Below are 27,975 nucleotides of genomic sequence, written 5' to 3' on the forward strand. Positions count from 1 at the left end.
GAGCTGGGAACCAGGCACGCGGCCCGTGGGGAAAGGAATGAACCAGGGCGAGCCACGCCGGGAGCCGGCGGGAGCCACGGCGGGAGCGCGGCAAGGCAGCAATCAGTGCATCCTGCTGGGGAGTAGCGCAGACCGTGATTTCAGGTTGAGGAGCTACTTAATTTTCACGTTCTTAATTTCTCGGTATCTTTGTAATTTTCTGTTTGCCTTTTTGGAGTAAATAACTAGTATTTCCATGTGAGTGCATACAGATGAGGGCTGGGGAAGTTCATGCCATCGCGTAAATCATTTGCTTTCCCGTCTCACCTGTGGCCCTTACAGGACTGTGAATTCAAGAGGTAAGTGTATTCTAAGGCTTGTTGGAAAGGTCGTGTGAGTCACGGGCTCATCCAACCGGCTGAGGAACGTTTGAGGGAGATGAGGAGACAGCAGACAGCAGAGAGGAAGTGGACAGGGGAATCGACTGGTGGCAATGGTTCAGGAGTGGGTTGAGGGTGTCAGGGATGTTCGGGCTGAATTGGAGGTTGGGCAGAGGTTAAACACGGTGTCCCGGGGGTACAGACAACTCCGTGTCAGCACGGGCAGGGGCTGTGCCCTTTCTGGGGTCTACTGTGTGGCTGTGTGACTCCCAGCCCCTTGTCCCAGATGCCACCCGGTGCCCGGTGGGGGTGCAGCAGCTCCAGTGCTGCGCGGACTGCAAGTGGGATCGGGGAGCCGAGCTGTCCCTTGCCGGGGGGCTGCGGCGGGTGGGTGTCTGCCAGGACTGTCTATGGTACTGGCACTCTGCGGTGTGGACTCCCACCCGGTCCCTTGGGACAGTCCCGGTCCGGTTCCAGAACCCCGGGTTGGCGTCCCTGGGGCAGTCACGGTCACTGACCCACTCTCAGTCCCGGCACCCAGAGGTGCAGCTCCCCCGCCCAGTCGGGCTATCCTGGGGCAGGGTCGCTCTCCCCATCCCCTGGGGCAGCCCCGATCCCAGCTCCCCCCGGGGGGGATTCCCGGAGCAGTCCCGGTCCCCGCCCAGTTCCGGCACCCCGGGGTGGGTGCCCAGTCGCGGTCCCCTTCTCCCCCTCCCGGTGCCGGTGCCCGCGGGCGGGGGGCGGTGTCCCGGCGGCGCAGCCCCCCGCGGGTCCCGCCCCCGCCGCCCCCCGCCGCTGCCTTGGCCGGGCGGCGCGGGGGAGGCGCCGGGAGAGGCGGCGGGAGCGCACGGCGGAGCGGCTCCGCCGGGCTCGGGGCTGCTCTCCGCGGGTGCGCTCGGGCCATGCGTGCCGCGCTCGCCGGGGCCGGGCCGCCCCGCTCCGCGCCGCCGCGGGGGCCCCGCTGTCCGCCGGCAGCGGGGGCATGAGGCGGCGGGCGGCGGGCGGCGGCGCCGGCCCTTCCCCTGCGAGCCGCCGCCGGAGGATGAAGCAGCATGAGGATGTGTGACAGAGGCGTCCAGATGCTCGTCACCACGGTGGGAGCCTTCGCAGCCTTCAGCCTGATGACCATCGCCGTGGGCACTGACTACTGGCTCTACTCGCGCGGCGTGTGTAGGACTAAGTCCACGAGCGACAACGACACGAGCCGCAAGAACGAGGAGGTGATGACCCACTCGGGGCTCTGGAGGACGTGCTGCCTGGAAGGTACCGACCCCCCCGGCCCCAAAACTTCGAGGGAGGGGGTGCATCGCGGCGCCCCCCACCCCAGAGCCGGGTCCCCGGCGAGCGGAGCATCCCCCGGCCCGGCGGCCCCGCCGCCCCACATTGCCACCCTCCGCTCCCCTCCCCGGGCACTTGCAGTGGCACCGCGATGGAACCTCGCGCGGGGCGAGGGGAGCCCCCTCGGTCGTGGGCTCCGGGGGCCGGGGAAGCGAGGCTGCGGGGTGCGGGGTCTCCCCCGTGCCGGGCACCGGCGCTGGCAGCGGCAGCTGCGCTGTGTCCTTCCGGGGATGCTCTCGACGAGCTCCGGGCTGAGGGGCCACAGGTCCCTCTCCCGACCAGGGCTGCGTGAGTGGGAGCGAGCAAAGCCCCACTGGGGCTGCCTCTCTCCAAGGCTGCGCGGGCACCGCGTACCCGTCACCGGGAAACCCACCGCACCAAGCGTTTTTATCGCCGAGCCCCAAGCACCAGCGCCAGCCCTTGCCCTCTGAGCAGCAGAGCGGGGCAAGCTGGGCTGCTGGTGCCCCACCACACCTTGTGCCTCTGTCCCCACGGCTGGGCTGCCCCAGAGCGGGGCTGCCCCAGCACAGCTGCCCCGTGGCTGGGCTGCCCCACCACGGCTACCCCACGGCCGTTCTCTTGCCTGCCCGGCCTCATCGCTTTGCCCTGTTGCCTCCCTCCCCCACACTGCCCCACTGGCAAGGCCCTGGCAGCTCCTGCCCTCCTGCAGCACAGGTCACAGTTTGGGGCAGTTTTGCCCTAAAGCTTCTGGTGGAGGTAGATCTGAGCACCCACAGGCTGTGCTTGAAGATGAGCTTGAATGGAGCCAAGTGCTGGTACCTGCGCAGCAAAAAATGGCTGATGGCATCACCCTGGGCCCTAACTTTTACAATTAATGGCAGCAGTGGGTGTCCTATGTGCCCAGGGGTACCTGCCCCACTGTCCTGTCAGGCTTCAGGGGCATGAGGCTCTCCCAGACCCAGAAGTGACCCCTCCAACACTGGGGACAGACGAGCCATGGCCCTGAGCTGCTCCTCCACATTGGAAAGTTCTCGGTGAGTCATGGCCATAGATGCAGAAATACCCAGTATGGTATTTCTGGTGCTCAGTCCTAAACCCAGTGAAGTCAGTTAGAGCTTTCTTATTGATTCAAGGAGGGTTTGGATCATGGTCTAATTCTGTAATAAATAATTTGAGATAATCTGTCTCCCCTCTTGGGTTGAGGGAGCCAAGGAAGCAGGAGCCAGGGCTCTGGAAGACTGGCTCACTGGAGGCATGAGTAATTTCCAAAATTTTTTCGGTTAGCTAGCCCTATTCTTTTTTCCAGACAATGTTTTATGTTTCCCTCACTGTGATCAATCACTGCTTTGGAAGGAGCCAGAGAGGGCCCGCTCCCCTGGGCACAGCTCACTCGGGAAAGGACTTGGCAGTGCCATGGCAGAGCTCAGAGCTGGATCACAGCCCATCACTCTGAGTCCGGGTGTGGGGCTGAGACCAGCAGGGCATGGGATCACCATGGCCTCACTGCTTCCAGCTCCATGTCCTACCCCGTGCTGGTGCTCTGACAGCTGCTGGGGCAAGAGTGGGAGCGGGAGCTGTGCAGTGCTGTGTGGCCGTACCTGTGGCACAGCCGAGGCCTCGTGCTGGACACAGCTCAGTCAACCCCTGCATGTGGGTGTGGGTGGCAACGGGGCTGCGGGGGCTGCAGCACCCAGTCGGTGGCAGGGCAGGGAGGGGCCCAGCCTGTGCTTGGGGGGAGCACATGGGGCTGTGATGGTGCAGGGGGGACGGGAAGGGGCTGCTCCTCACCCTCCTGAATTGTGCAGGAGCAGAGTGCTGGTGCCTCACAGGCTGTTAACCAGCGCAGTGCTGGGAAGGGCAAACTTCCCCAGCCGAGCTGCGCAGAGCTCACGCATTGGCACGGGGATTGGCACAGCCTCAGCGGGGTCTGAGACCCCCGAGCTGGGAATGGTCACTGCAGCCAGGGGAGTGCTGGAGGCTGAGCCCTGTCTCTGGTACATGCAGCAGGTCCTGTCTGATTCCTGCTTTAGGGCCTCTCTGCCTCCCGCCTTCTGTGCGCTCACTGTACCAGGCTTGAAAAAGGGGCAGAGGCTTCATGCCCCTGTGCCAGGACCGAGCACAGTCTGTCAGAGGGGCCGGTTCTCCTAAGAGCAGAAGATGCTCTTAGCACTGAGAAGAGCTCTGTGCCCACCGGGAAGTGCCTCAGCCTTGAAATTTCCACCGCTAAGAGGGGTTTCATGTGCGTAAGGAGGGAGGAGTTAGTGGCCCCAGTGGCTGTCCCGGCTGAGCGTGGGGCAGGTCGCGGAGCTGCCGACGGGAGCGCGGGCCGTGCCCCCCATTGTGGCCGCCAGTGCCCCCCATCGCAGCCGGCCGTGCGCCCCATCGCAGCCGCGCTGAGCATCCGTGGCAGCCCCGGCGCAGCGCCTGCGTGGGAGCTGCACCACGTGAGCGTCACAAGCCCATCGGCGAGAGCGGATAAATCTTGAATGAAGCCGCTGCAGACCCATGGAGAGACACCCACACTGGGAAACACAAATTAGCGGTTGACTCAATCTGTGGAGCCCAGGCAGGTGTTCCCAGACTGCTGGGCTGAGATAGCGTGATTGGAATCGCAGCGTTTGGATCCTAATTATTGTTTTTACAACATGCAAATGCTTAGCAGCTGTCCCTTCGTGTGTCCCACTCTGGCGTGACCAGCGCTGGTCGGTGCCTCTCCCCGTGGCCGGTTCAGCATCACCTGTTTTCCTCTGTGCCTGCCTTGTCAGTACAGGAGGGAGGGACAGATATGGCACTTTGAGGAGAGACCTGAAGTTGAGAAATAGCTGCTTAGGCTGGTGGTGTTTTTCTAAGAAAGTAAAAGAACTTTGGTTTTCATCAAACTTAATTAAATTCAGCATCATTAAATGCAGGGAGGCTCCGTGTCCTCCCTGCTGCGTGGTGTAGATTGGGACTGGCTCCATGGCATCATGCGGATCTGAAACAGGCAGAAGGAGCAGGAGGATTTGGCCAAGGCTTCTCAAAATACCATATTTTAAGGCGATGTGGTACTTTTCCTTTCCTCCCTCATTTCCCTCATCAGAATAAAGTGCTCTGTCATTTCTGGAGGAGGCCAAGCGCTGCTCTGCCTGCCTCCCTAGCAGAGGATGCTCGACAGCCTGCATCCCTCTGGGGTGGGATGCAGGGTGGTTTGCAGGAGGCACAGACATCTTACTTCCCAGAGCTGTTCCTCAGCCCAAATGTCCCCTTTGGACACATTCTGGCCCCTCCATTGTCCCCTGCAGCAGCTCCAGAGCAGCCTTTGCCAACCAGCAGTTCCTCCCTGACAAGCCTAGAGAGCCTTGCTTGGGGATGGTCTTTTTGGAGGGATCCCGTCTAGATTAAAACATAATATTGTGCATATCATCAGCTGACCCCACAGCCCTCAGGGTCCTGCCCAGTTCTTTCTACACCTGCCCTGCAGCTCCTGCATGGCTCCAGGTGTGTGGAGGGTGGATGGTCAGTCCTGGAGGCTGCAGCTGAGGGTGATGGGCCATGTCCCTGGCCTGACAGTTCCACTGGGAAAGGACATGAGCTCCTCAAGCTTCCTTTGAACATAAGCAATAATTTCTGACACCCCGTTCTCCCACAGCCATGCAGGCTGCTTGTCCTTGGTCCTGCCTGTTGTGAGTCTGGTTGCTCACCTGCAGGTCGCCTGAGCCCCTTGGCTGCAGCTCCTCACAGGGAGCTCCCCTGCTGGTGGCCCACCCCGACCCCAGCCCATCCTGTGTGACTGAGCAGCATCTCCTACCCCCCAAAACAGAACTTGCTCTCCTAGTTCCTTGCTGTTAATTCTTGGAGTTTGGTGTATAAAGATGGCTGTTGCTGAATGATCCCGTGGTACGGAGCTGCCCAAATCTGCCTCCCTTGTTCATTAATATTCCCATCTGATTTTTCTCTGGCATTTCCCTCTTTCATCCCCAATTATTTCACATTTTCTTCACTACTGCCCACGAAGATGTTGTCATAGTTCAATATTGTTCTGGTAGCAGGTGATCCTGTGCAGGAACATCCCTCAGATGACAGGGACTGTCTCTGTTAGCTCCCAGCCCTGTTAATAAAGTGCTGTTGATTCTGTGTAATACAGGTTTTTAAGATTTTCAGGAGAGCTAAATCAAATACCTGCTAGAACTCTAAAGTTATTATGTTACCAACTTCCTTTATCAACTGAATTTGTAACCATATCAAGAAAAATTTATGAAATTTGATAAATCTATTTTCCATAAAGCTGTTTGACATTTACCTCACCCCCATTTCCCACCTCTGCGAACCCCCGGGCAGTGCTGGGGACTCGGCTTCTGCCATTGCCAATCACATCACTCCTGGCATTAAACCAACTTCTCCTGTCTTCTAGAAATTCAACAGAATGCCAAGGTTTATTAAAATCCATTTTAGATCTTCAGAAGCCTTCTCAGCCTATTCTCTGAATGCTCCAGGGAGGAAGTTCTTTAGTCCTTCTGGTTCCATGTTTACACTTCGCAGTCACTGTTTAGCATCCCCCCAGCTCCTGCTGGAATACGGGAGCCTATTTGTCTCCAAGTACAGAACAGAAGTATCTAATGAATAAATAATAATGTGTCACTTATGCTCTATGACTGACAGTTGAACCATCATGATCTGGTGTTGTTTTACACCATCAGGGGAGCTCCTTCTAACACAATGAAAGGATTTCTCCTCGTTTTGCCTTGACCTTTTGGTTGTGGGTTTATTTTAACTGATCCCATCAGCTTCTCCCATCAGCCATGTGCATATTCTGCTGCTTCCCATATCAAAATCCCTGATTTTTAATATTATTCCCCTTTCCTTTCAGCAGGCCTGGCAGAGGTGTGAGGTGCAGGGAGGCACCTGCCCTTGCTCCTGAATGTTCCCATTGGTTTTGTCTGTGGCTGGTTTTGGCTCTGCTGAGTGGAGCCGGGTGGCAGCAAAGGCATTGCTGGGCTGGAAGCAGCTGCCCTGGCCAGCCACCAGCTCTTCCCCCGCCTCCAGCTCCTCAGCCCTCTGACTGAGGCCAAGCAGAGAATTTCCCCAAGGTGACAGCAAGATTGTTTCTGTTAGAAAGTTATTATCTTTAATTTTTAAAAGCGCCAAGCAAATGTCCCTGAGATTGCAATCACCCATGATGGAATGCTTTTTCTCACTACTCATTATAGGCAGGTATTTAAGGAGCTGCTCATCCTGTTCCTCTGTCTGGTCTGTGTCTGTGATAGATTCTCATCCCCACTCCAACGTGCCATCGAGCCCTTCTCTGTGGTGCTTGGTCCAGCTCGGTGCCAGCACTGGTAACGGTGTGGCTGTGGCTGCCAGGCTGCCCTCCATGGCCACACTGACCACCCTGCCCCAGTGCAGCAGCCCACCCCCCCAGCACGGCCCTCTGCCCGATGCCACTGGCCATGGCTCTGTCTGGGGATGCCCACTGGCTGCAGCAGCACAGTGAGGAGAGCCCAGGGGTGGTGGCTGTGCTGACAGGAATGCACAGATGGGACAATCAGTGTGGGCTGCAGGTGATGGAGTGGGAGACAGGTAGTGTGTACAGTGAGGCAGGTTTGGAGAGGTGCTGCAGAGGGGTTATTTGCTCTTCATTACCTGAGAGGTGGGAGACATATAATTAACCTGTGTGGTGGGAGCAGAGGATATGGTGTGATGGAGGCACCCAAGGTGAGGTGGAGGTAGAGATGGACAAGTTACCCATTTGAGACTCCCTGATGGAATTACAAGGCTGCAGGTTTAACACCCAGTGAGGTTTTCTGCCACGACAGCACAGAGCAGGGGTAGCCTGTGTGCCTGGCACTGTGCTCACACAGGACCAAATGCATGCCCTGGCCACGGGGCTATGTGAGGGTCATGTACAACACCCAGGCACAACTTCAGACAGGGAATCCCTGAGCCTTGCCTGGTGGAGGATGTATTGGATAAATGTGAATTACTGTCCTCTAATGGAGATGGAAATGAGGCTGGCTGGACCCTCGGGCTGCTCCAGACCCATGTTCTTGTGGCATGTGGCCAAATGCCACGAGTCATAAAAATCCTTCTGGACACAGAGGGTCCCGTGCCACTGCCAGCTGGCACCGTGGCTCCAGGCAGCCGAGCCTCCAGCTCCACGGCTGGTTGGAGGGTGTCCGGGGAGGAGCCACACTTCAGCTTGCTGCTACCAGCTCTGCTTCAAGCAGAGGGGACAAAATTCACCCTCCTGGGAGGCTGCAGTGTTTTCTGGGCAAAAATCCTGACTTCTGGGGTGGGTTAGGGAGCTGGTTTGCTCACTGCCTGTGAGCAGCACGTGATGAGTAAAATGTATGCTGTGAACAGCTCAGAAAGAGGCATTTTACTGCTGCATAGGCGTGGTGCAGAGCCTGTCATCTCCAGAGCTGTTCCGGTGTAATAGAGGTGGAAGGCTGAATATGAATGAGGCTCAAGTGGGTTTTTTCCCATGCAAGGTCACCAGCTCCATGCCAGCTGTAAATAATTAGGGATGGCTAATGAAGGCTGAGAGCCCTGTGCTGGTGACTGGGGATAGCTGTGGTTTGGGGAGGATGCCCACGGATGGATGCCAGTCCTCTGGTCCTCCAGGAGGTGGGGGACCAGCCGGGATGTGCCAGTGGTGCTGTTTGCTGGAGCAGCCAGGGAGCAGGGAGAGGTGCCCAGCCCTGCTGCCCAGAGCTACGTGGTCTTTGGTAAATCCCTTCTCTCTGCATGAATTTTGCCTTTTGTAAGGTGAGGGCAGGTGGATTCATTAATGTTCATCTCACATGGTTCTGGAAAAGTCCCACAGCACTGTGACCACTGGTACACAGCATGAAGACCCTCCTGGCACAGCTTCTCCTGCCCACTGGCATAGCCCCCCTGGGTCATGCTGTGCTCTGGCACAAAATTCAGGGTGGTGGGCCAGGTGTGGAGGAGACCCGTGATGCCCTGCACTTTGGGATTAGGTGAGGTGAGGGAGGTGAGGCATTAAGCTTCCTCAGTGCTTCTCATGTCTCCGTGGTTCCTGTTCACATGGGCTTCACCATGGATTTTTAATGAACATAGTGTGCTCTTCATAAATAGACATTACCTTCCTTTTCCAGGAAAATCAAAAATTATCCTAAAATGATATAAATGCACTAATCCCTAAGTATGGTGGGGTGGGGGTGGATGTCTCAGCTGCTGCCCTGCCTCAGGGGTCCCACTTGTCAAGGGGTTCATCCCTGCCTCACCTACTGACAAGTGCCACTGGCTGACTCATGGTGCTGGCAAGATGCAGCTGCCAGACATCCACTGTCATTAACACACAGCCCTGCCAGGAGCTGGAGTGGATTAGTCCAAGGCATCCGAGGGGAAAGGGGCCCACCCGAGTACTGAGTCCGTGTGAAGTGCCCCTGGGGACGTGAGGAGGCAGCAGGGCTGCATGCTCAGAGAGGGGTTTCTCCACATGTCTGTGACAGTGGAGGATGTAGGGAGGGCTCCTGCCCATTGCCCCACTCCCTGTGAGGAAGTGTGGGCTTCTGCCTGCTGCCCCACTCCCCACTGGGAAAGGAGGATCCCTGCTCATTGTCCTGCTCCTGTCAGGAGGGGCTGCTGCTGGGCTGAAACACCTACAACCCTCTTCAATCTTTCAAATGACCCTTGGATTCAGATTCCTGAAGCTGGTGGCTGCATTTTGGGTTAGTGCTTGGTGTGGAGAGGGTTTCACATCCCTCCTAAGGGTTCTGGGGTGGCTTTGCTTTGGCTGACTCTTCGGGCACAGCTCCAGAGGTTTTGGGCAGCTTTCTTTGGGATGAGGACCCAGGAGTCACTTGCTGTGTGCAGTCCCATGCAGGCTGGAAGGAGCCATGGCTTGCTCACTCGGGGAGTGCAGCAGTGGCAGCTCGAGATAAAGGCTCTGATTAAGAAGACACCTGCTGTGATAAAGAATGACAGTGCCGGGGTGACAGCGGGTGCCTTCCCTCGGCGTGTCTGTGTGTGCTGGCAGCGCTGCGGCGCGGGGAGGAGCGCGGCGGAATCGCGAACCGAGACCTGTTACACAACCCTGCTGGGAAACAGCCCTCGTGGCCCGGCCGGGGGTCAGCCCGGGGCACCGGGAGTGCTGTGGAATGTTCTGATTCTACACCTGTGTGACCTTCCAGCCAGCTACCCGCAGGTATTTAACAGTGTCTTCGGGAGGAGAAGTCCAGAACTGTCCCACATCCTTTCATTCCTTCCAACCCAAAACATTCTGGTGTTCTATGATTCTATGATCTCTTGCTCAGAGGAGAAGGAGGGGATGGTCTGCTCACAGCAGGCTTTTGGTCCCTTTTGAGACATGTGTCAGGGCCCCTGGACTTCACTCATCCACTGGTCCTTGCAGGAATCTCTCACTCACTGACTGTGCTTGTACATATCTGGGTTTTTCACAGTCCTGTCAGGGAGAGGAAGGAGGAGGGAACGTGGCTGCTGTCTGGGTGACAGTGTGTGATGATTTTCTCTGATTATTGCCTTTCTGTTATCTCTGGACACCACAATCTACAGACAAACCTGGTGCTGGTGGGCAGCAGAGGAGGGCTGAGCCATTCGCCCATCAGGTCCTTGGCAAGGGTAGTGTTTTATTGTACAGAGCCATAAGGAAATGCAGGGGCTGGTGTGGGAGAGGAGCATCCCCTTGTGCCATCCTGCTGCTCTCCCCAGGGCTCTGCATGTTTGCTGTTTGCCAAGTGCTTTGTGTTGAAGGAAAGAATCCCCAGGGTGAGCACAGAGAGAGGAGAATGGCATGTGACCCCCTTCAGCCTTTCTGCGGGCTGCTGGGCAACCTCAGGGGTGTTGGCACTGGTGATGTGTTCCATGGGACTCAGGCACTGAAAAGCAGTGACAAAGGGTGGTATTTGAGGGTGACATTTGTGTTTATGCCTCTTAAACCCTCACATTTCCAATTTCACTGGTGATTTGGTAATTGTCCTCTGATAATACCTTTACTCTCAGTTCATGCCTGGAATCACAAGGGGAGGGGACAGCACCCCAGAGAGGTTGCCAACAAGCAGTGACCTGTTTGAAGTATTCCTGATTTTAATTTGTTAAAATCAACGTTGGCTGGTGCTGCTGGCACCACTGAGCTGCTCGTCTCCTGCAGAACTTCCTCTGGTCCCAGGGGTGGCACCTCTGACCCCTGGAGGAGCTGGGCTCCCTCCCCGCACCAAGCAGGAACCACTGGGCCAGGCTGATGATGCTCAGCTGGATGTTAAACACCAGCTTAGGGTTATTTTTGCAGCTGTCAGAGTATGTGATGCATCAGCATCACCGATTGCATCACACAGCGTCACACACGAGCCTTGCAAAGGGCTGCGGGAGTCACCGGGCGCCTTCCCGCGGGACCCTCCTGCCCGACCCCGGCCCAGGGCGTCTGCCTGGCTGGAAAAGGTCACTGTCACTTGGCGAGGCAGACTGTGACCCGCCGGTGGCTGTCCCTACCGCAGGCTGGCTGCGTGTCCCGGCCAGCCGAGCATCCTTCCCGCCGGGATGCGCCGCATCCTTGCCAAGCCCTGCCTTTGCCCGCACAGCCCCGCAGCCCGTACCGCGAGGCACCAGTGGTGCCCTCCGCCCGCCCTCCCCTCGGCACCCCCTCCAGATGTGGCCGTGCTGCTCCCCCTGCCCGCCCAGGCTGCTGCCGGGGGCTGGCAGCCTCTCGCAGCCCCGAAGCTCCTTCTCCCCGTGCCGGGAGAATCTCTTGTCGCTCCTCAGCACGCTCCAGCCGAGGATGAAAGTGTTCTCTGTACATCACTCCCTGGCGTTCTCTCCAACGTGAGAAGCTGGAGAAGCATCAGAGCGATCGCGCCTTGCATGGGAAGCAGGAAAGCTGCAGCGGGGTGTGAGACCTCTCGGCTGGGGAGGAGCAGGAGCCGGGGCTTCTGCTTCTCTCAGCGGCACCAAAGCGTGTTCCTGTGACGGCACCGCGACGGCAGGGAGGTCGGGGAGGTGGTGTCCATGTTTCAAATAATTGCAGACAATAGTATTAAATAGGATCTACTCTGCATATTGCCCCGATCTATCCCAAGTCCCGCTGCTGCCACCTCCCACCGCAGCCCGTGGCAGCTCCTGGGCAGGGGCCACCACCAGCTCTTCCCCCGGGGCCGATCCCCGCGCTGAGCTCCGGGGCATCCCCGCAGATGGGTCCGTCTGGCTGCGCTGTGCATTCGGCTCGCTCGCGGCTGAGGTGACAGACTGACGTGCCGACGCCCCCGCGCCTGAGCCACCCTGCCCTGGCACGGCTCGGCACGGCCCGTCTGCCGGCACCGCGCTCGGCTCGGCTCCACGCGGGGCCAGCGCTGCGGGGACACCAGCGCTGCGGGGACATCAGGGCCGCGGGGACACCAGCGCTGCGGGAGCTGCTCTCCAGCACTGCGGCCCAGCGCGGTGCCACACACTGTGCCGCGCAACGACGGGTCTCAGCCCTGTGCCTTAAGCAGAGGCTGTGCAGGGTACACAAGCTCTGCCAGTCTTTAGAAATTACTTGCAATGTCAGTTTGAACAGATGTCCCCTCCAGGATGAGGAGGTCTTCCAGCAAGCAGGAGAAGCAGAGCATCCCATGAGCACCCAGGAGCTGTTCCTCGGGTGGGGGTTGAGCCCCGCTGGCGGCGCTGGCTGGGCTGTGACAGCACCGTCACCTCCCGCGCAGTGCCTGTTCCAGAGCTGTGAAATCCCCGGCTCTGCTCAGCTCCAGCTGAGCACCCAAAATGAGCAGATGCTTCTGATCTGTATCTCTCCAGTGCTCCACTACCCGTCTGTAAATTGGAGATAACAGAATCATAGAACTGTGGAATGGTTTGTGTTGGAAGGAACCTTTAAAGACCATCCAGTCCCACTCCCCTACCATGGGCAGGAACACTTTCCACCAGCCCACGTGGCTCCAAGCCCTGTCCAGCCTGGCCTTGGAGACTTCGAGGGATGGGGCAGCCACAGCATCTCTGGGCACCTGTGCCAGGGCCTGTCCACCCTCACAGGGAAGGATTCCTTCCTAGTATCCCATCTAACCCTGCCCTCTGTCAGTGTGAAGCCATTCCTGCTTGTATGTCATTCCGTGCCCTTGTCCAAAGTCCCTCCCCAGCTCTCCTCAGGGCTGTTATTCTCCATCCATTCCCCACCCAGCTTGTAGCCCAAACTGGCAGTACATCATCCAGAGTTCAGCAGGTGGGTGCTGTCAGCACTAACCAGGCAGAGCTGCTGGGCTGCAGCTGGGACAGAGCCATTAAAGGGCTGCTGCAGGCACAGGTTTCCCTGCAGGGATGTGCAGTGTGGGCAGAGCAATGCTGAATGCAAAGCCACAGACCCTGGGCACAAGCTGGAGGTGAAAAGAGGGGAGTGAATCCACAGGGGCAGCCCCAGGTAAGTTCTGTGGAGCTGGTGCCAGTGGAATCCAAGTAGTGCTGAGGCAGGGCAAGCAGCCTGACATAGTCCTGCTGTCCTCAAAGCTGGTGGCACAGCAGCATCTGGCTGCAGCAGCAGCAGGGTGGGCTCTCTCTGTGATTGAATGCAAAAGAGGAAGGAGATAGAAAGCACTGTGTGAGTGGTAAAGCTCTGTGGGACATCCGTCTCGGGGACATTCATGTGTTTCTGCTCTCTCCCTCATAGCTCTCTGGTTCCTGAAAGGGCAGAACCACAGGGAGCTAGAATTGTTTTCCTTCTGGAATGGCAGGGCCTCATGGAACTGGGGTTGTTTCAAAGCCCAGAGTTCTAGCAACATATTTTGTGCTTTGAGCCAGGTTTGGCAAGCTGGGGAAAGTGAGGCTGTTTAATGGCCAAGGTGATGGTGTGAGCAGCCCAGGGACCATGAAGCAGCTTGCACAGGTGTGCCCTGTGTTAGAGTAGTACTGGCCTGCAGCTGGGAGAGGGTCCTGCTCCCTGCCTCGAGGGGGGCTGGTTGCTGAGCCTGCCGTGCCCTGGCTGCAGCATGGGCAGGAACAACAGAGCCATAGGCAGAGGAATCCCATGGGCTGCCTGTGGGCAAAGGAGTGTTTCAGAGGCCCAGGGCAGCTGGTTGTCATGTGTTGGGGTCTCGTGGTGCTATAAAATCCAGAAGTGATGGACGATGGACAAGATGCACCATCCCTTGTCCCTGCCCCAGGCATGGAGCCTGCTGCCAGTATGGTACCATTGAGGTGTTCCCAAGGGCAAAGCTCTCCCAAAGGTGCATAGCAGGATGAGTGCTGTGCCATGGGAACAGTTCCAGACTTCTGGGCAGCTCAGAAGGGCAGCTTTTATTTCTTGGAGGGGGAAGCTGAAGTCGGTGTCACTCACTTATTCACCAACAAACCTCCTGATGCTCTGTCTGCAGGAGAGTCCCTTCTTGTTTTCCAAAAAAAGCCAAGAGTGAAACTGTGGTGCTACTCCCAAATACCACTTTCCCCATCTGGGGCACTGGAGCTGCTCCCCAGGACTCACTTCCCTCCTGCAGAGGGTGAGGAGGCGGCTCTGCAGGACCAGACCCAAACCCCTGGGTCGTGGTGGGCCTGGCACCAGCAGGGAGGGAGCAGGGAACTGTCCTGCAGGGTGCCAGCAACCCCCCCACAGCAGCAAAGCAACAGCACGATGCCCACTACATTCCCTAGAATAAATAGGCTGTGATGGATCAAGGCCCTTTTAGCGCATCAGCTGAAAACTTCAAATATTTATACCAGGAAGATGTGACAGAAGTACAGATACATTTGAAAAAAGGCAGGTGCTGGAGTGGCAGTCACGTATTTGAAGTTCAAATGCTTACCTTCAAATCAATGCTATAAAAGAGGGAGAATGTAATAAATTTAATATCACTTTTTCAGGGAAAACAACCTGCCGAGCCTCCTCCCAGGCTAAATGTGCTTTCAAGATTGACTGTGCAGCTGTAATAACTATTGATGAACTGTAAACATGAAAAGATCTCCCTGCTCCCGGCCTGTCAGGAGCATTAGGGTGGAAATGCTCTGTGTTCTGCTCTGGAATGACTCACGGAGGCCTCGGCAAATGTGTTTATTTGTAAAGATCCTTACTTCAGAAATAGTGACCTTTTTAATGCCTCGTGCAGTGAGCTTGGAAGTTCAAAATTGCCTTTCGGCAAGTGGCTCATCTCGCTGCAGCTCTGACAGTGCTTTCCATGACAATTTACATCTTTTTAGTCTTGATATTCTGCACTGTGGGGCTCCTTTGGAGGATGATTTGCTTTTTGCAGTGCTGAGCTGAGGTCAGGCTGTGCTGAGGGCACGGAGGGACTCACTGCCCACTGGGCTTCTCTGGCACCTCCCAAACCTCTGCCTCTGAGCCCTCCTGGAGTTTAATAATATCCTCCTTCAAACATGGACTGTAGTGTTGGTTACAAATTTGAGCTGCTGCTTCACCTTGAAATAGGGAATATTGAGGGTGGGCAGGCCCTGTCACAGGTTGCCAGAGAAGCTGTGGCTGCCTCAGCCCTGGAAATGTTCAAGGCCAGGTTGGACGAGGCTTGGAGCACCCTGGGATAGTGGAAGGTGTCCCTGTCCATGGCAGGTGGATAGGACTGGGTGATCTTTAAGATCCCTTCCAGCCTGAACCATTCCAGTTTTCCATGATGATTCTGTGAGTAAAACTGCTATTCCAGGCTGCTGGACATCACAGCACCCAGATCACGCTTTTGACCGTCAGGCTGGTCATCACCTGCTGGGCTGCCCCAGCCTGGCATGAAGCCCCTGTCACTGTCACTCCTGCAGTCTGATCTTGGCTGCACCAAAGCAAATGTAACCAGTGACCTTGTCCCTCTGTGTCTATGGCCTGTCCCCTTGTTCGAGTGCTTGTTTGTGCCCTCAGGCACCAGCCCCAGCACCTGGAGCAGCAGAGGGGCTGCAGCAGCACTGCTGGGGCTGGTGCAGGGGCACGGGGGGCAGTGGACCATCTCCATCCTCCTCCTCCCTTGCAGCAGCTGGTAATTGCTCAGCCGGCTCCCTGCGCGGCTCCCCGAGCTGCGGGATGTGCCTGTGCTGGCAGTGGAATGCCGTGGTTGTAATCAGTTATTTAACATTCCTGGGGCCTGTGACTAACGCTGCCGCTGTTGTTCGGTGGCGGGCGGTGGCACTGCTCCTTTCTGCTGCTGCTGCTGCTCAGCCCAATGCACCGGGGAAGGATGTTTTGATGGTTTGCTGCTGTTTGTTTGCGCCTTTATCAGTGCTCTACAATTCTGAGTTGCTGATTTATATTCAGAGTTATGAATATCTCCTTTCTTCTCTTTGTTGGGCCTGTTTTTATTTTTATAGCTGTTTACATATTAGCCAGGCAGTTTCTAAACCAGTACAAACTCCCATCGTGGTGATGAGTTTTGGGGCACAACACTCTTAAATCATTCTCCTATTCACAGTTGTGCTTTCACGCTTAAGTCCATTCTCCTAAGCGATTTGGCTTATAGTTGTTTTCTGCTCTGTGAATTGACCTCACAAAGCACCAGGAGTCTGTGCTGGTGCCTTGGACTCACCTCTGTGTGCCCATAAGAAGTGTAATCAAGCTGTGATTGCTTGGACTTGAGCAGCAACTAGTTTTTAATTCTGTGATCCATTCCCCTTCAGCTGTCAACACGGAGTCAAAAATAGCACTCCCCTGTGCTGGATGCCACGCTTCACAGCTATGAAATTGTCATTTATAGGTTTTTAGAAATTCAGAGGACATTTTAATACTGGTGAAGTGAAACCTCCAGCTCCCCATCATAATGCAGCTTCTCTCCTCCTTAGTATAAATAGGTGCTTAAGCAGCCTGGGGATGATCCGGTCTGTGGCACAGCTCTGGGTGTGAGCAGACACCAGAGCACCCACACCCACAGACTCTCTTGGTCTGAATTACTGGCTCTTGTTTAACCAGAGGATCTTAAGTTTTACACTCTTGACTCTTGTTTTTCCTCCTGGTCCCGTCTGGGCAGTTTCTATCATTAGTTATCAGTGTTTGGGCCATGAAGTATCACATGAGTCAAACTCACTCCTACAAATGAGTGAGTCTGGATCCTTCTGTTAATTATCCAGTTGACAGCTGGGACCATAGAATCGCGGAGTGGTTTGGGTTGGAAGGGACCTTAATGACCAGGCTCTCACACCAGGGGTGGGCTGGGAGCATCTGCCAGCTCTAGGCACTTCTCAGGAGCGATGGGAAGTGGAGGATGGGGATGGGCCCAAGTCTCCTTTCCCAAACAGACAGAGGCTCCCATGGTGTGGGATGGACCCACTTTTCCAAAGTCCTATTAACAAAAGCTGTGTGATCCAGGAATCTCCAGGGCTGAGCTGACTGTCCCTGTTACCAACAGCCAAAGAGGAGGCTGGAAGGCAAACCCTTCCCAGATGCTCATCAGTTAACCCAAGTGCATCTAAAATGTTCATTAAACAAGGAAGAGTGGGATCCTGCTCCAGCTGCACGGACTGAGGTCCTGGTGCCTCGGGCACTGGGATGCTCAGCCGGGTCCTGGACTCCCACTCTGCCCTGTCTCTTACCATCAATGTCTCCAAGCAGGCAAACAAACAAAAGATCATTATTTTTTTTAATTGCTAGAATTGTATTAATTTAAACAGATAAACTCTATCAGTGAAGCTCATTAATTTCTAGCACATGGCTTATTTACGCTGATTCTGGCTGCTCCAGAGCTCATTGCACTCTCATAGGAATGTCAATTACTTTTTAAAATAAAAATCAATGTTTATTCACTATTAAATATAAAACATGAAATGATTTCCTTAGACATGCTGATGAGTGCTTTCCTCCTCAGCATGATCTGAGGGCTCCTGGCATCAGCAGCTGCTGCCCGTTGCCATCACTGTGCCACGGAGGGGACCGCAGTGTGCTGGCTGCCCATTGCTGTGCTGTGAGGGGACACGGGGCCACCCTGCACCACACTCACCTCCCTACACCACTACAGCACCTACCAGGAGTGTGGTGTTTCCCTGCCATGAGCCCCAGCAATGTGGAGGGAGAAAGGGAGTGCAGGGGGAGCCCCTGGAAGCAGCTCCAGAGCGTTACCTGATTACTTTTCTAATGAGAAAACCCAGTAAACCCTCAGAGTGAAGTGTTGGAAATTACCCATCAGCTGCAAACTTTTTTCTCCTCTATTATTCAGAATTGTTTTGCTTTTCTGAACTGCCTTGTGTAGGTTGCACCAACCCCACAGATTCCAGAATGGGAGATGATGAGTCACTGTCAAAATGTAGGGGTTTTTGGTTTTTTTTTTCCCTTTTAGCACCACTGAGGGAGTGAAGTCCCTGTGCCACGCGCCAATCGCTGGCACCTCGCGAGCTGGAGCTGGCAGGAGCTCCCAGCCCACCCCTGGTGTGAGTGCCAGGCTGTGCCCGCCGTGTCCCCCTTGGGGATGCCCATCATGGGCATTTACTGCTCCACACACCCTGCTGAGCTGTCAGGATGCACCGAGGGCTCAGTTCTTCCACTGCTGTGTGTGCTCAGGTGTGTGCCCGCGCTGGCCTTGGCGTCCGAGCGGCACCGCAGCCACCTCTGCCGCCTCCTCGCTCTTGCACTCCTTTCATCTGACTTGGGTTTTTTCCACTGTTATTTCTTTTTTTTATAAAAACAGGAAAAAAGTCCTTTAGAACAGGCATATCTGTGTAGGTGCCTCGGCTCAGCCACAAACCACCACCGCAGAGAGGGGGAGAGGGTGTGAAGTGGAGCTGGAGCCGGATTGCGCCGGTGCCGCAGTGGGAAGCTGGTGTGGGGCTGCCAGGGTGATGGGGATGTGCCACAGGAGAACTCAGTCCTGAGGAGGAGGATTCTTCCCACTGCCAGGTGTTTGGGAGTCCAGCACCCATCCTGACATGGGGAGATGCTGGCTGGAGTGCAGTGCAGAGCTGGGGGCTTTTGTTGTATGAACACACAGGTTTTGCCTTAATTCAGCCACTCTCCAGCAGAGCTGGGGCCACCAGGTGCTTCTGTGAGGGGGCAGGTGACAGTGACAGTCTGAGGAGTCACAGAGCTGGTGTGTGGCCAGGACACATCTGGCTCCCTGAGTCTTCCCTGCCCTGGGGGGTAGCACCTCTTGTCATCCTTGGCTCCAACAGCAATTCCAGCTGTGTTGCTCCAAGCTGTGGGTCAGGGGTCTGTAGCCATCCCACCACCCTTCCCTGATGCTTTTCTAAGCTGCCATGTGTCTTTGAAACTGGACTGTGTTGAAAATTTGGCAATGGAGGAGGCAAACAAGGTGCTGGGGGAGTGGCTGGAGCCCCTACAGCCCTTCCCAGGGGCACAGGAGCTGCTCATTGCCACCCACTGAGCCCTTCACAGTGGCCAGTGGGTGCTGGCCATGGCTAACAAAGACTCAAAACCCCAGAGCTCTGCAATCTCACACCAGGGACCTTGTGCAAAGAGCCTCAGGATCCCTCGCAGAGCCTGGAGCTGGGGAAGGGAAGGAATATGGATGAATTTCTTTCCATCTCTCCAAGCATCTGGGAGGTGGGTGGGAGGTAAAAAAAGATGAGCCCTTAAGTTTTAATTCCTTGGAGATATTTAGGTATCTTGCTCTTGTTACTCAGGGAGTACAGAGCCTGAGCATCTCTGGGGATGTGCCACAGACTCCTACCCCAGCACTTCCCTGCTCAGCTCCAACCTCTGGTTCTCCAAAATACTAATTTTCAGAGAACTTAGACCACAATGACCACCATTGCCTCCAAATAGATTTGGTGTAACACAGTGTCTTTAGGAAGGCCATTAGAAACCACAACTTGGGAAATAACTCACTTGGATTTATCGGGCGGAGTGGAGAGCTGAGGGCTGGAATGTGACCTTGACTCCTCCTGGCTGAGCCAGCATGAGGGGAGCAAGAAATTTTGTTCTCATTTAAGAGCAGTCTTAGCTCATCCTCTTCAGCTTGAGTCTTTCTTTGCACACACTGGTAACACCCAGAATGGTCCCTGGAAAATGGTTCCACTGGATGAAAAGTAATGAGAATTTAACACCATAACTGGAGCGCTTTAGTCTTCTGGCTCTCCGGGCTGGGATCGATATTCTTGGCCATATTTTCACCACTGTCCTTTCCTCACAACCCTCTCTCCGTTCCCCAGCCCTCCCTGGGGAAAAGGGCTCTGAGAGGAAAACGGCCTGAGATCCAATCAATTAATTGCCTCTGCGTGCACAGATAAATGCGGTGCCGGCGGCTCAGCGCGTGCAGCGACACACGAGTGAGCAGAGCAGGGAAACCACAAACCCCTGCCCTGTGCCCGGGGGCAGTGGGGGCTCTGGGGGCAGCCAGCTCACCCAGGCATGTATGCTGGTGGCGTTGCTGCTCTGTTTGCTGACTTATTCAGGCTCAAAGTGCCACCTCAAGGGCTGTGCCTCTCTGGACATGGCAGTAGCATTTCTGTTGGATCCAGGAGAGCACTGAGGCAGTGGTGGGTTGGGCAGCTGTGGATGTTTTTCCAGAGAAGAATGGAGGGATATAAAATGGAAAGGCTATGGAAAGTGGTGAAGGATTGTGTTGCAGGCTTTGGGGCTGGCACATCTCCAGCTGTTCCTGTGTCTCCTTGCTGGTGCCTGTTGGCCAGGCCCCATCCCAACCTGTCTGTGTGCCTGGGGGAACCCAGCACATGTCCATGCAGGGGAGGCCAAGCTCACCAAGCTGCTGGATGCACCTGGGGTCATGGAGCAGGACCCTGCTGAAAGATGGGATGGCAGGTCTAGTTCCTCTGTACTGTCTGGTGCCAGCATGGTCAAATGGAGTCCTGCCAGCTGGTCAGGTCTCCCAGCACAGCCCCACTGCCCAGGCTCTGAGCAGAGCCGGCTGTTGCTGGTCGGGCTCCGGCAGGGAAGTGTGGCAATCAGCCAAGCTGGCTAATCGGGATTCAGACCAATAGGGAGAGGAAATTACCCAGATCCACCACCAAGACAGCTGAGTGGGCAGCAAGTCCCGGTGGCAGCGCTGCCCGCACTGGCGCTCCCCGGCCGCAGGTGAATCAACCCTGGGCTGTGATTCATGTTCACAGTGTGGGGCTGCGGCACAGGCATGGACAGCACCTGGACAAGCGCTCGGGAGTAGGTTGGGATGGGCTGGGACAGAAGCCTGGTGTGCTCCCAGCCAGGAGAGGAGTCTGACTGCTGGCAGCATGGGGAGGGGTGGCTGGGGGGAGAGGCAGCAGCCCCTCAGACCAGTGTGTCCCTACAGCATGAGCTGTGCTGGTGTCATGCCCAGGGCTGTGCCCGCTGCTGAATTCGTACTTGGGTCCTGGCGAGGTGTGCTTAGAACAAGTGGCTGAGCCGGTGCTCAAGCCAGGACAGATCCTAGTGAGACACCACTCCAGTGAGGCAGCACGGCAGTGAGTCCTGCTCTGGCCAGTGCCAAAGCAGGGGCATCCTCTGCTGAGCTCACAGCTGTGGCCTTGCATCTGGCAGGGGTCAGAGGCAGCCAGGAGCAGTGGTCCAGGGGCAGGTAATCTGGCATCATCACTGCCTGGAATCCTTGCTTTGGGAATGTGGGCAAAACAGGAGACTTCAGAAGCTGAGGACCATGACAAAATCCACTTCCTTCCTGCCCATGATGCTGTATTGCTGCTTTTACCCAGGCCCATCTATAAAGTGGGGAGAGGAATACTTGGAGTTGCATCTGCCATTGCCAGGGGGCAGGAACCTGGTGGCTGAGGATGTGCCATCTGGCCCAGCTGCTTGGGGGGCTGCGTCCCCAGTCAGGACCCTGAGCAGCTGCCTCACCCATCCCCAGAGCCATTTCCAGCTGCAGCTCCCCATGGCAGGACTCAATCCTCAAGGAGCATTTTGGGGGTCAGAGGGGACTTTTTGGGATTTCAGCCTTGTTGTGGTGTGTGTTTGGAGGCTGAAATTGTGTGTCAAGTGGCTTAGGATTGCCATGGTGATGAGCATCAGCTGATGAACAGAGGGAATAAAGGAGCCAAAATAAATGTCAGAGTGTGAGATAGTTGCAGTGAAGCTGGAGCTGTTCCCCTGCCCACCCTGTGCCCCTGGTTGGCCGGACATGTTTACTTGCTGTGCCCACTCAGAGCAGGGCTCAGTTGGTGCAGCTCCACTTTGGCAGTGCATGATGGCTGGAGAGCAAAGGGACACATGAGGGGTGGCTCTGGGGCAAGTGGGGCAGAGCCTGCTGGCTCTGGGTATGGGGAGAAGGTGGGTGGAAACCCAAAAGCTGAGAGGAGGAGGAGGCTGGGGGCTGTACTGTGCAGCTGGTGTCCTCACCGTGCCCAGTGCAGCCCCTTCTCCCAGAATTCCCAAAGTAAAGGGAGCAGGCAGTTCTCCCTCGGATGCCGTGTCTCCCTCTGGATGACAGCTCACCTCCCCCAGAGCTTCATCTCCGGGTTTTAATTGATGCCTGTCATGATGCTCAGCTCCCCCGAGCGCAGCCCAGCAGCGTGCGGGACACCGTGCGGGTGGGCTGCTCCTGCCTGGAGCCCTGTGCCCTTGGGACACGTCCTTCTGGTCCCATGGGAGAGGGGACGGAGCCAGCATGGCCTGACCACATGCTCCAGTGCCAGTGTGCTGAGGCGGGTCCTCTCCCTCTAGGGAGGTGCTGCAGTTCCTCCCACCTCACCCTGCCCCTTGCCCCTCCAGAGGAGTCCCAAGCTGTGCCTCAGTTTCCCCCTTTAAAACATCCAGACCCCTGGGCTGTGCACACCCTGCAGTGCTCCAGCCAGTGCAGAGGTCTGAGCGTTTCCTGGCTTGTTTGTTCCCAGGAACCTTCCGAGGAGTGTGCAAGAAAATCGACCACTTCCCTGAGGATGCAGACTACGAGCAAGACACGGCTGAGTATCTCCTCCGTGAGTTCTGCCTCTCCATGGCACACATTCCCTGGGTACCCCCTCACCTCCCAGTGCAGGGCACCTCCATCCCTGTCCCCCAGCCTCGCCCAGCAGGTCCCACCCTGCCACTGGCAGGAGTCTGATGAGTCACAGCCCTCCTGGCTCCCTGTGAGCAGCAGTGACCCTCCAGGCTACCCAAGCGTGGCCACGTCCTGCCGCAGTGCCACGTGGTAATGGCACATTTGTCTGGCACTCACTGTCCCCATGGCTGGTCCCAGGAGCTGCTGCACACTCTGAGCTTGTTGGGGTCCCCCCAGAGGCAACTGGGACCCTGTGGGTCTGTGGTGCAGCACCACAGAGGTTCATGTTCATGCCCTGTTAGTGTTGGTGTCCCTGTTCCCAGGGTCTCCAGCCTGGCTGGATTTGCTGGGAGAGCACAACGAGCATCTGCCATTTACTCTGGAGTGGCAACTGAGCACAGGGAGGCAGGGAAATCAAACTGGCAGCATTCCTGAGAAAAGCAGGTCCCCTTGTCTCAGGGTCCTCCTGACTCTGGGGCCAGCAGAGACTCAGGTCAGAATCCTGGAGTGGCCTGGGCTGGAAGTATTTAAGTATTTAGGTATTATCCAATCCTACCCTCTGCCATGGGCAGGGACTTCAACTATCCCAGGTTGCTCCAACCCCCATCCAACCTGGGTTTGGACACTTCCAGGGATGATGCAGACACAGCTTCTCTGGGAAACCTGTGCCAGGCCCTCACCACTCTCATAGGGAAGGATTTCTTCTGTATATCCAACCTAAATTTTCCCTTTCAGGGGAAAACATGGGGGGCTCTGAGGCTGGGTGAGGCTGACCCCTCAGAGAAGGGGCACAGTCCCTTCAGTGCCCTGCAGACACATGTGTGAAGGCACTGGGGCACCAGGTGACACAGCCTGGACACAAATGACAGCCCCCAACATGCAAAGCCACATGGGCAAGGACTGCCTGGCCCATGGGTAGCCACACACGTGTGTGACAGGCTGCAGAGCCTGCACAGCTCAGAGTTCATCCCAGTACTGTGTTTCCAAACCCCAGCATATGGCATGTGACAGCCCCAGAGGCAGTGGCAGTGCTGGGCACTCCCTGAGCCACTGGGGCTGGGAGAAATCCTGCCCAGTGCTCAGCCCCAGCCCCCTGCCTGACCCAGCTGCTCCTCATCCAGACGTTGCTCCGAACCCCCAGATTTCTACAGCTCCACTCAGGGGAGAGGGGAAATGTTTTAATGGAATAGGTTTGCAGTTTTAGGAGACTAGCATTGAAATTCTCCCACCCCCTTCCACATTTAAAGTAAAAAGTCTATTTTAAAGTCTCCAGAGTGGCATTTTAATGGGGCTTCTCTGTATTTCTGTGCTTTAATAATATCCCTAATTGAGGGATGAGAGCCCAAACCAAGGCATGTTGTATTTTTGGTGCAGCAGGTAGTGATTTGCTGTGTTCATTACTCTGTGCTATCACGTTGGAAGCTGATCTGTTCAGGAAAGCCCCTTCTTTGTGTAGTGCCTGGTCAGTGACTCCTGAGCATGCAGAGCTGATCCTGTGGGATGGAGCCCAGCACTGTGGTCATGGCATTGTGCTGGGCTCCAGGGCCTGAGCTTTCTATTCCTTATGAAAATGTTCCTCCACTGCATCAGAAAATTCCTTTTTGTTGAACTTCAGGTTTGTAAATTTTGTAGGTTTTTAGTTTGAGGTTTGTAGTTTGTAAATTTTGACTTTCAAAACAGCTGTGATAGTTTAAGCCCTACAGGAGAGGTTTCTGCCCCTGTGATTGTCAGTTCCTTATCAGCCTGGTGAGATTCATGGGATTTCTGCCATCCCAGACTCCAGAGGCACATTCACAGCTGAAACCTGTGGGTGGTGTGTTTGGTAATGGGAAGGTAAATTGCTGGTGCTGAATGTGTGACAAAACTGGAAGAAATAGCCTAGCAGAGGGGAAATAAAAAGAAATAAGGATTGAAGCTGTTCTTGTGGCTGGAATCACACGGTCTGCAGGGCTGGTATTGGGATCTGGAGCAGCTTGGAGAAGGATACTGGGAAGAAATTCCCTGCTGTGAGGGTGGGCAGGCCCTGGCACAGGGTGCCCAGAGAAGCTGTGGCTGCCCCATCCCTGGAAGTGTCCAAGGCCAGGTTGGACAGGCCTTGGAGCAACCTGGACTGGTGAAAGGTGTCCCTGCCCATGGCAGGGGTGTAACAATGAACTTTAGGATCCCTTCCAACCCAAACCATTCCACGATTCCATGACAGGCAGAGGATGCATAGTGGGGAGCAAAGCTGGGTCTCCCCAACCCTCCTGGCAGCCCTGGCACTGATCCCTGCTGGGTGCTGGGTTGGCACAGGGGGTGCCAGCAGTCCCCACTGCAGGAGCCACGCTGGGGGCTGATCCTGCCCTGCTCCCCGTCCTGCAGGTGCAGTGAGAGCATCCAGCATCTTCCCCATCCTCAGCGTGGGGCTCCTGTTCTTCGGCGGGCTCTGCGTGGCCGCCAGCGAGTTCTACAAGAGCAAACACAACGTCATCCTCAGCGCCGGCATCTTCTTCGTCTCTGCAGGTAAGAGCTGCCCGGGGTCACTCTGCCAGCCTGAGGGGCACAGGCAAGTGGGAGTGGGGTGAGGGTTCTCCCAGGCCCAGATTCTGGGGTTTGGGAGCTCTCCCATCCATGTGGGATAATCCCCATCACAGGGATAAACCATCAGGGGCCTCTGGTCTTGGTCATTGTACTGGACAGCCCTTCAAGCATCCACCCTGCTCTGTCCCGAGCAGGATTCGTGCAGGTGCTGCAGGCTGGGAAGGGTTCCCTGAGCATAACCATCCCACTGGGGGATTACCTGGCCCCCAGACAGGTTCTGGGGGGCCATGTCCATCACTGGGCACTGTGCCAGTAGCAGCAGGACAGACAGAGGGGCTGCCGCAGTCCTGCATGGAAATTGCTCTCTGGAGAGACCGTTCCTGCTGAATTACTCATTTCTCTGTGCTGTTCCCCAACACTTCCCCTGATTATCGCGTGACAATGTCTTTGTCTCAAGGAACTGCTCTATTTTGTGTTTTTCTTCTCCCCACAAAGAGACAAATGATTCTCCCTCCTTGGCTGGCAGGAGCTGCTGATGCAGATGAGAAAACAGCAGAGAGAACATAATCGATTCATTAAGTAAATCCGGGAATGCACCAGCCACTCCCCAGCCCTGCGGCACAGCCCCACTGGCTGCTGGCAGGGCACAAACTGCCCCCATCTCAAATAAAGCCTCTGGGCTCCAGCAGAAATGGAAAGAGGTGAAGCCATTCCAGCTTCCCTGTGCTTCCAGGGCCATGGCAAGCTGGCGTTTGTGCTGGAGGGATCCCCCTGTGTCCCTTGAGTTGGCCCTGCTCCAGCCACAGCCCTGCTGCACGGCATCAGGCGGGATCCTGTGGTTCATTGCTTAGCAAAGCAAAGCACTGCCAGCTCTTGAAATGTCCCTTTTCTAAACAAAATAGTGGTTGTTCCTTCTTCCCTTCCAATATCTAAGAAAATACAGGTATACTTGGTGTTAGGGAATATGTAGATGTACTGAGACAGCAGAGGTCTGTGAGGGGGTTTGACCCCAGTGTGCTGGCAAAGGAGTTGGTGCCCTATGGGGACACGTCCCCCCACCCCGTTCCTGCCAGTCTGGTCAGTGCCTGTCCCTCGTCCTCCCCTGCAGGTCTCAGCAACATCATCGGGATCATAGTGTACATCTCAGCCAACGCAGGGGACCCGGGGCAGAGCGACTCCAAGAAGAGCTACTCCTACGGCTGGTCCTTCTACTTTGGAGCCCTGTCCTTCATCATTGCTGAGATGGTGGGGGTGATTGCCGTGCACATGTACATCGAGAAGCACCGCCAGATCCGCGCCAGGTCCCACTCAGAGCTGCTGAAGAAGACGGCCTTCACCCGCCTCCCCCCCTACAGGTACCGCTTCCGCCGGCGGTCCAGCTCCCGCTCCACCGAGCCCCGCTCCCGGGACATGTCACCCATCAGCAAGGGGTTCAGCACCATCCCCTCCACCGACATCTCCATGTTCACCCTCTCCAGGGATCCCTCCAAGGTCACCATGGGGACGCTGCTTAACTCGGAGCGGGACCACGGTTTTTTACAGGTCCACAACTCCATCCCCAAAGAGTTCAAGGAGTCTTTGCACAACAACCCGGCCAACAGACGAACCACGCCGGTCTGAGGCGGGCAGGGCCGTGGGCAGGCTGCATGGCATCACCCTTGTGACGGTGTAACCTGTGAAACCCTGTTTTTAAGGACAAACCCAGAGGCTGCCCAGGCCCCCACCCACGGGGCTGGTTTTTCACTCCTGAAATGCCACCAGCGGGGCCAGGCAGCTGCAGCCACGGTGGGAGCAGGATCCCCCGGCAGGGAGGGGACAGGGCCACCCTGGGACCCTGGCCCTGGTGCCCCTGGCCCTGGTGCCCTGTGGACTGAGTGGGGCTCCACCCCCGGGACAGCGGCTTCCCGAGGTCTCCATCGTTCGTGTGATCATAACCGCAGTGTTCCCGTAGCTGTGTGTCCATGGAAATGCTGGCGATAGCCCTGTCCGTGAGAACCCTTCACCCAGTAGTCACATTGAAGTGGAATCGCCTGGAAGTCTGGAGCTGGAAGCACTGAGTTGGTGCCAGAGTGATGCTCGTGTTCCAAACCCCCCTCCCTGTTGTGCTGGATGGAGTGCTTGGGCTGGGTTCCTCTATGGTGTTTCGTGCATGCATTAAATAGCTTGGAATTCAATTTTGTCATGTCGGGTTGGAAGAAACATCCTTTTGCAATTTTCTGTGGTCTCGAAAGGGCTTATTTCCTTCCTTCCTTCCTTCCTTGCTTCCTTCCTCGCTCCCTTTTTCCATTCCTTCCTTTCTTCCTTCCCTTCTTCCTTTCCTCCCTTCAGGCCATGAAAAGACTCAGGAGCAGAATTCCTCCAGTGACTGGTAGCAAGTATCCAGCGTTTAATTCACCTCTAATATTGCAAGAAAATGAATTAATTCCCTACAGCTGATACACAGCAGTCAGAGCTGACTGTGGACACAGCCCAGAAGGCAGCGTGGACGGTGGTGCTGCGGGAGCAGCTGGGGCTGGCCAGGCTGTGGCCACATATGGGGGGGGTGACTCCCGAGTGGCTGGGAGAGTCATGAGCAAAACAACAATAAAATCGTCCAGTTTGGCAAGTTCCTTGGCTGAATAGGTCACACTGACCCTGCTGTGGGCACCGGAGAAACGCACGCTGTGGCTGGCAGGGAGGAGGGAGGTCAGCCTGGGAGTACCAGGGCGTGTGTGAGCAGATGGAGGCTTGGCTTTGAACTCTCCCGCTGGAGCAGAGCTCATCTAAATGGAGGCAGTTTGGAAGCAGCTGGTCTGTGATGATGTGTCACTTAATTGAAATCTTATTTAATGTTCTGACAGAACTGATGGATTCCCATGGGGTCGGTGGGGGTGATCTGGGGCCAGCGGGGCTCTCGTTACTCTGCTCTCTGCAGAAGGGAAACACCTGGTGCCTGATGTGTGTGCCTCTGGGCAGCCTTGCCCTGGGTCTTCCACCCAAACTCAGAGCATGGCTGGTCATCC

General features: G+C 56.2%; 1 protein-coding gene across 2 annotated transcripts; it reads left to right on the forward strand.

Moving 5' to 3' along the window:
* On the forward strand, positions 1–27,578 carry CACNG3 (calcium voltage-gated channel auxiliary subunit gamma 3). Of its 2 annotated transcripts, XM_071571460.1 has the most exons (6): positions 1–144; positions 252–338; positions 1,429–1,622; positions 22,308–22,391; positions 24,815–24,955; positions 26,082–27,578. In XM_071571460.1, the coding sequence occupies exons 2-6, from the start codon at positions 271–273 to the stop codon at positions 26,591–26,593; spliced, it is 999 nt and encodes a 332-aa protein (XP_071427561.1). In that variant the 5' UTR covers positions 1–144; positions 252–270; the 3' UTR covers positions 26,594–27,578. The 2 variants fall into 2 exon arrangements, with proteins under 2 accessions (XP_071427561.1, XP_071427562.1); XM_071571461.1 differs by lacking the exons at positions 1–144; positions 252–338 and having other exon boundaries at positions 1,153–1,622.
* Positions 27,579–27,975: the final 397 nt, after the last annotated feature.

This window comes from Pithys albifrons, chromosome 16 (genome assembly GCF_047495875.1).
Source record: "Pithys albifrons albifrons isolate INPA30051 chromosome 16, PitAlb_v1, whole genome shotgun sequence".
Lineage (NCBI taxonomy): Eukaryota > Metazoa > Chordata > Aves > Passeriformes > Thamnophilidae > Pithys > Pithys albifrons.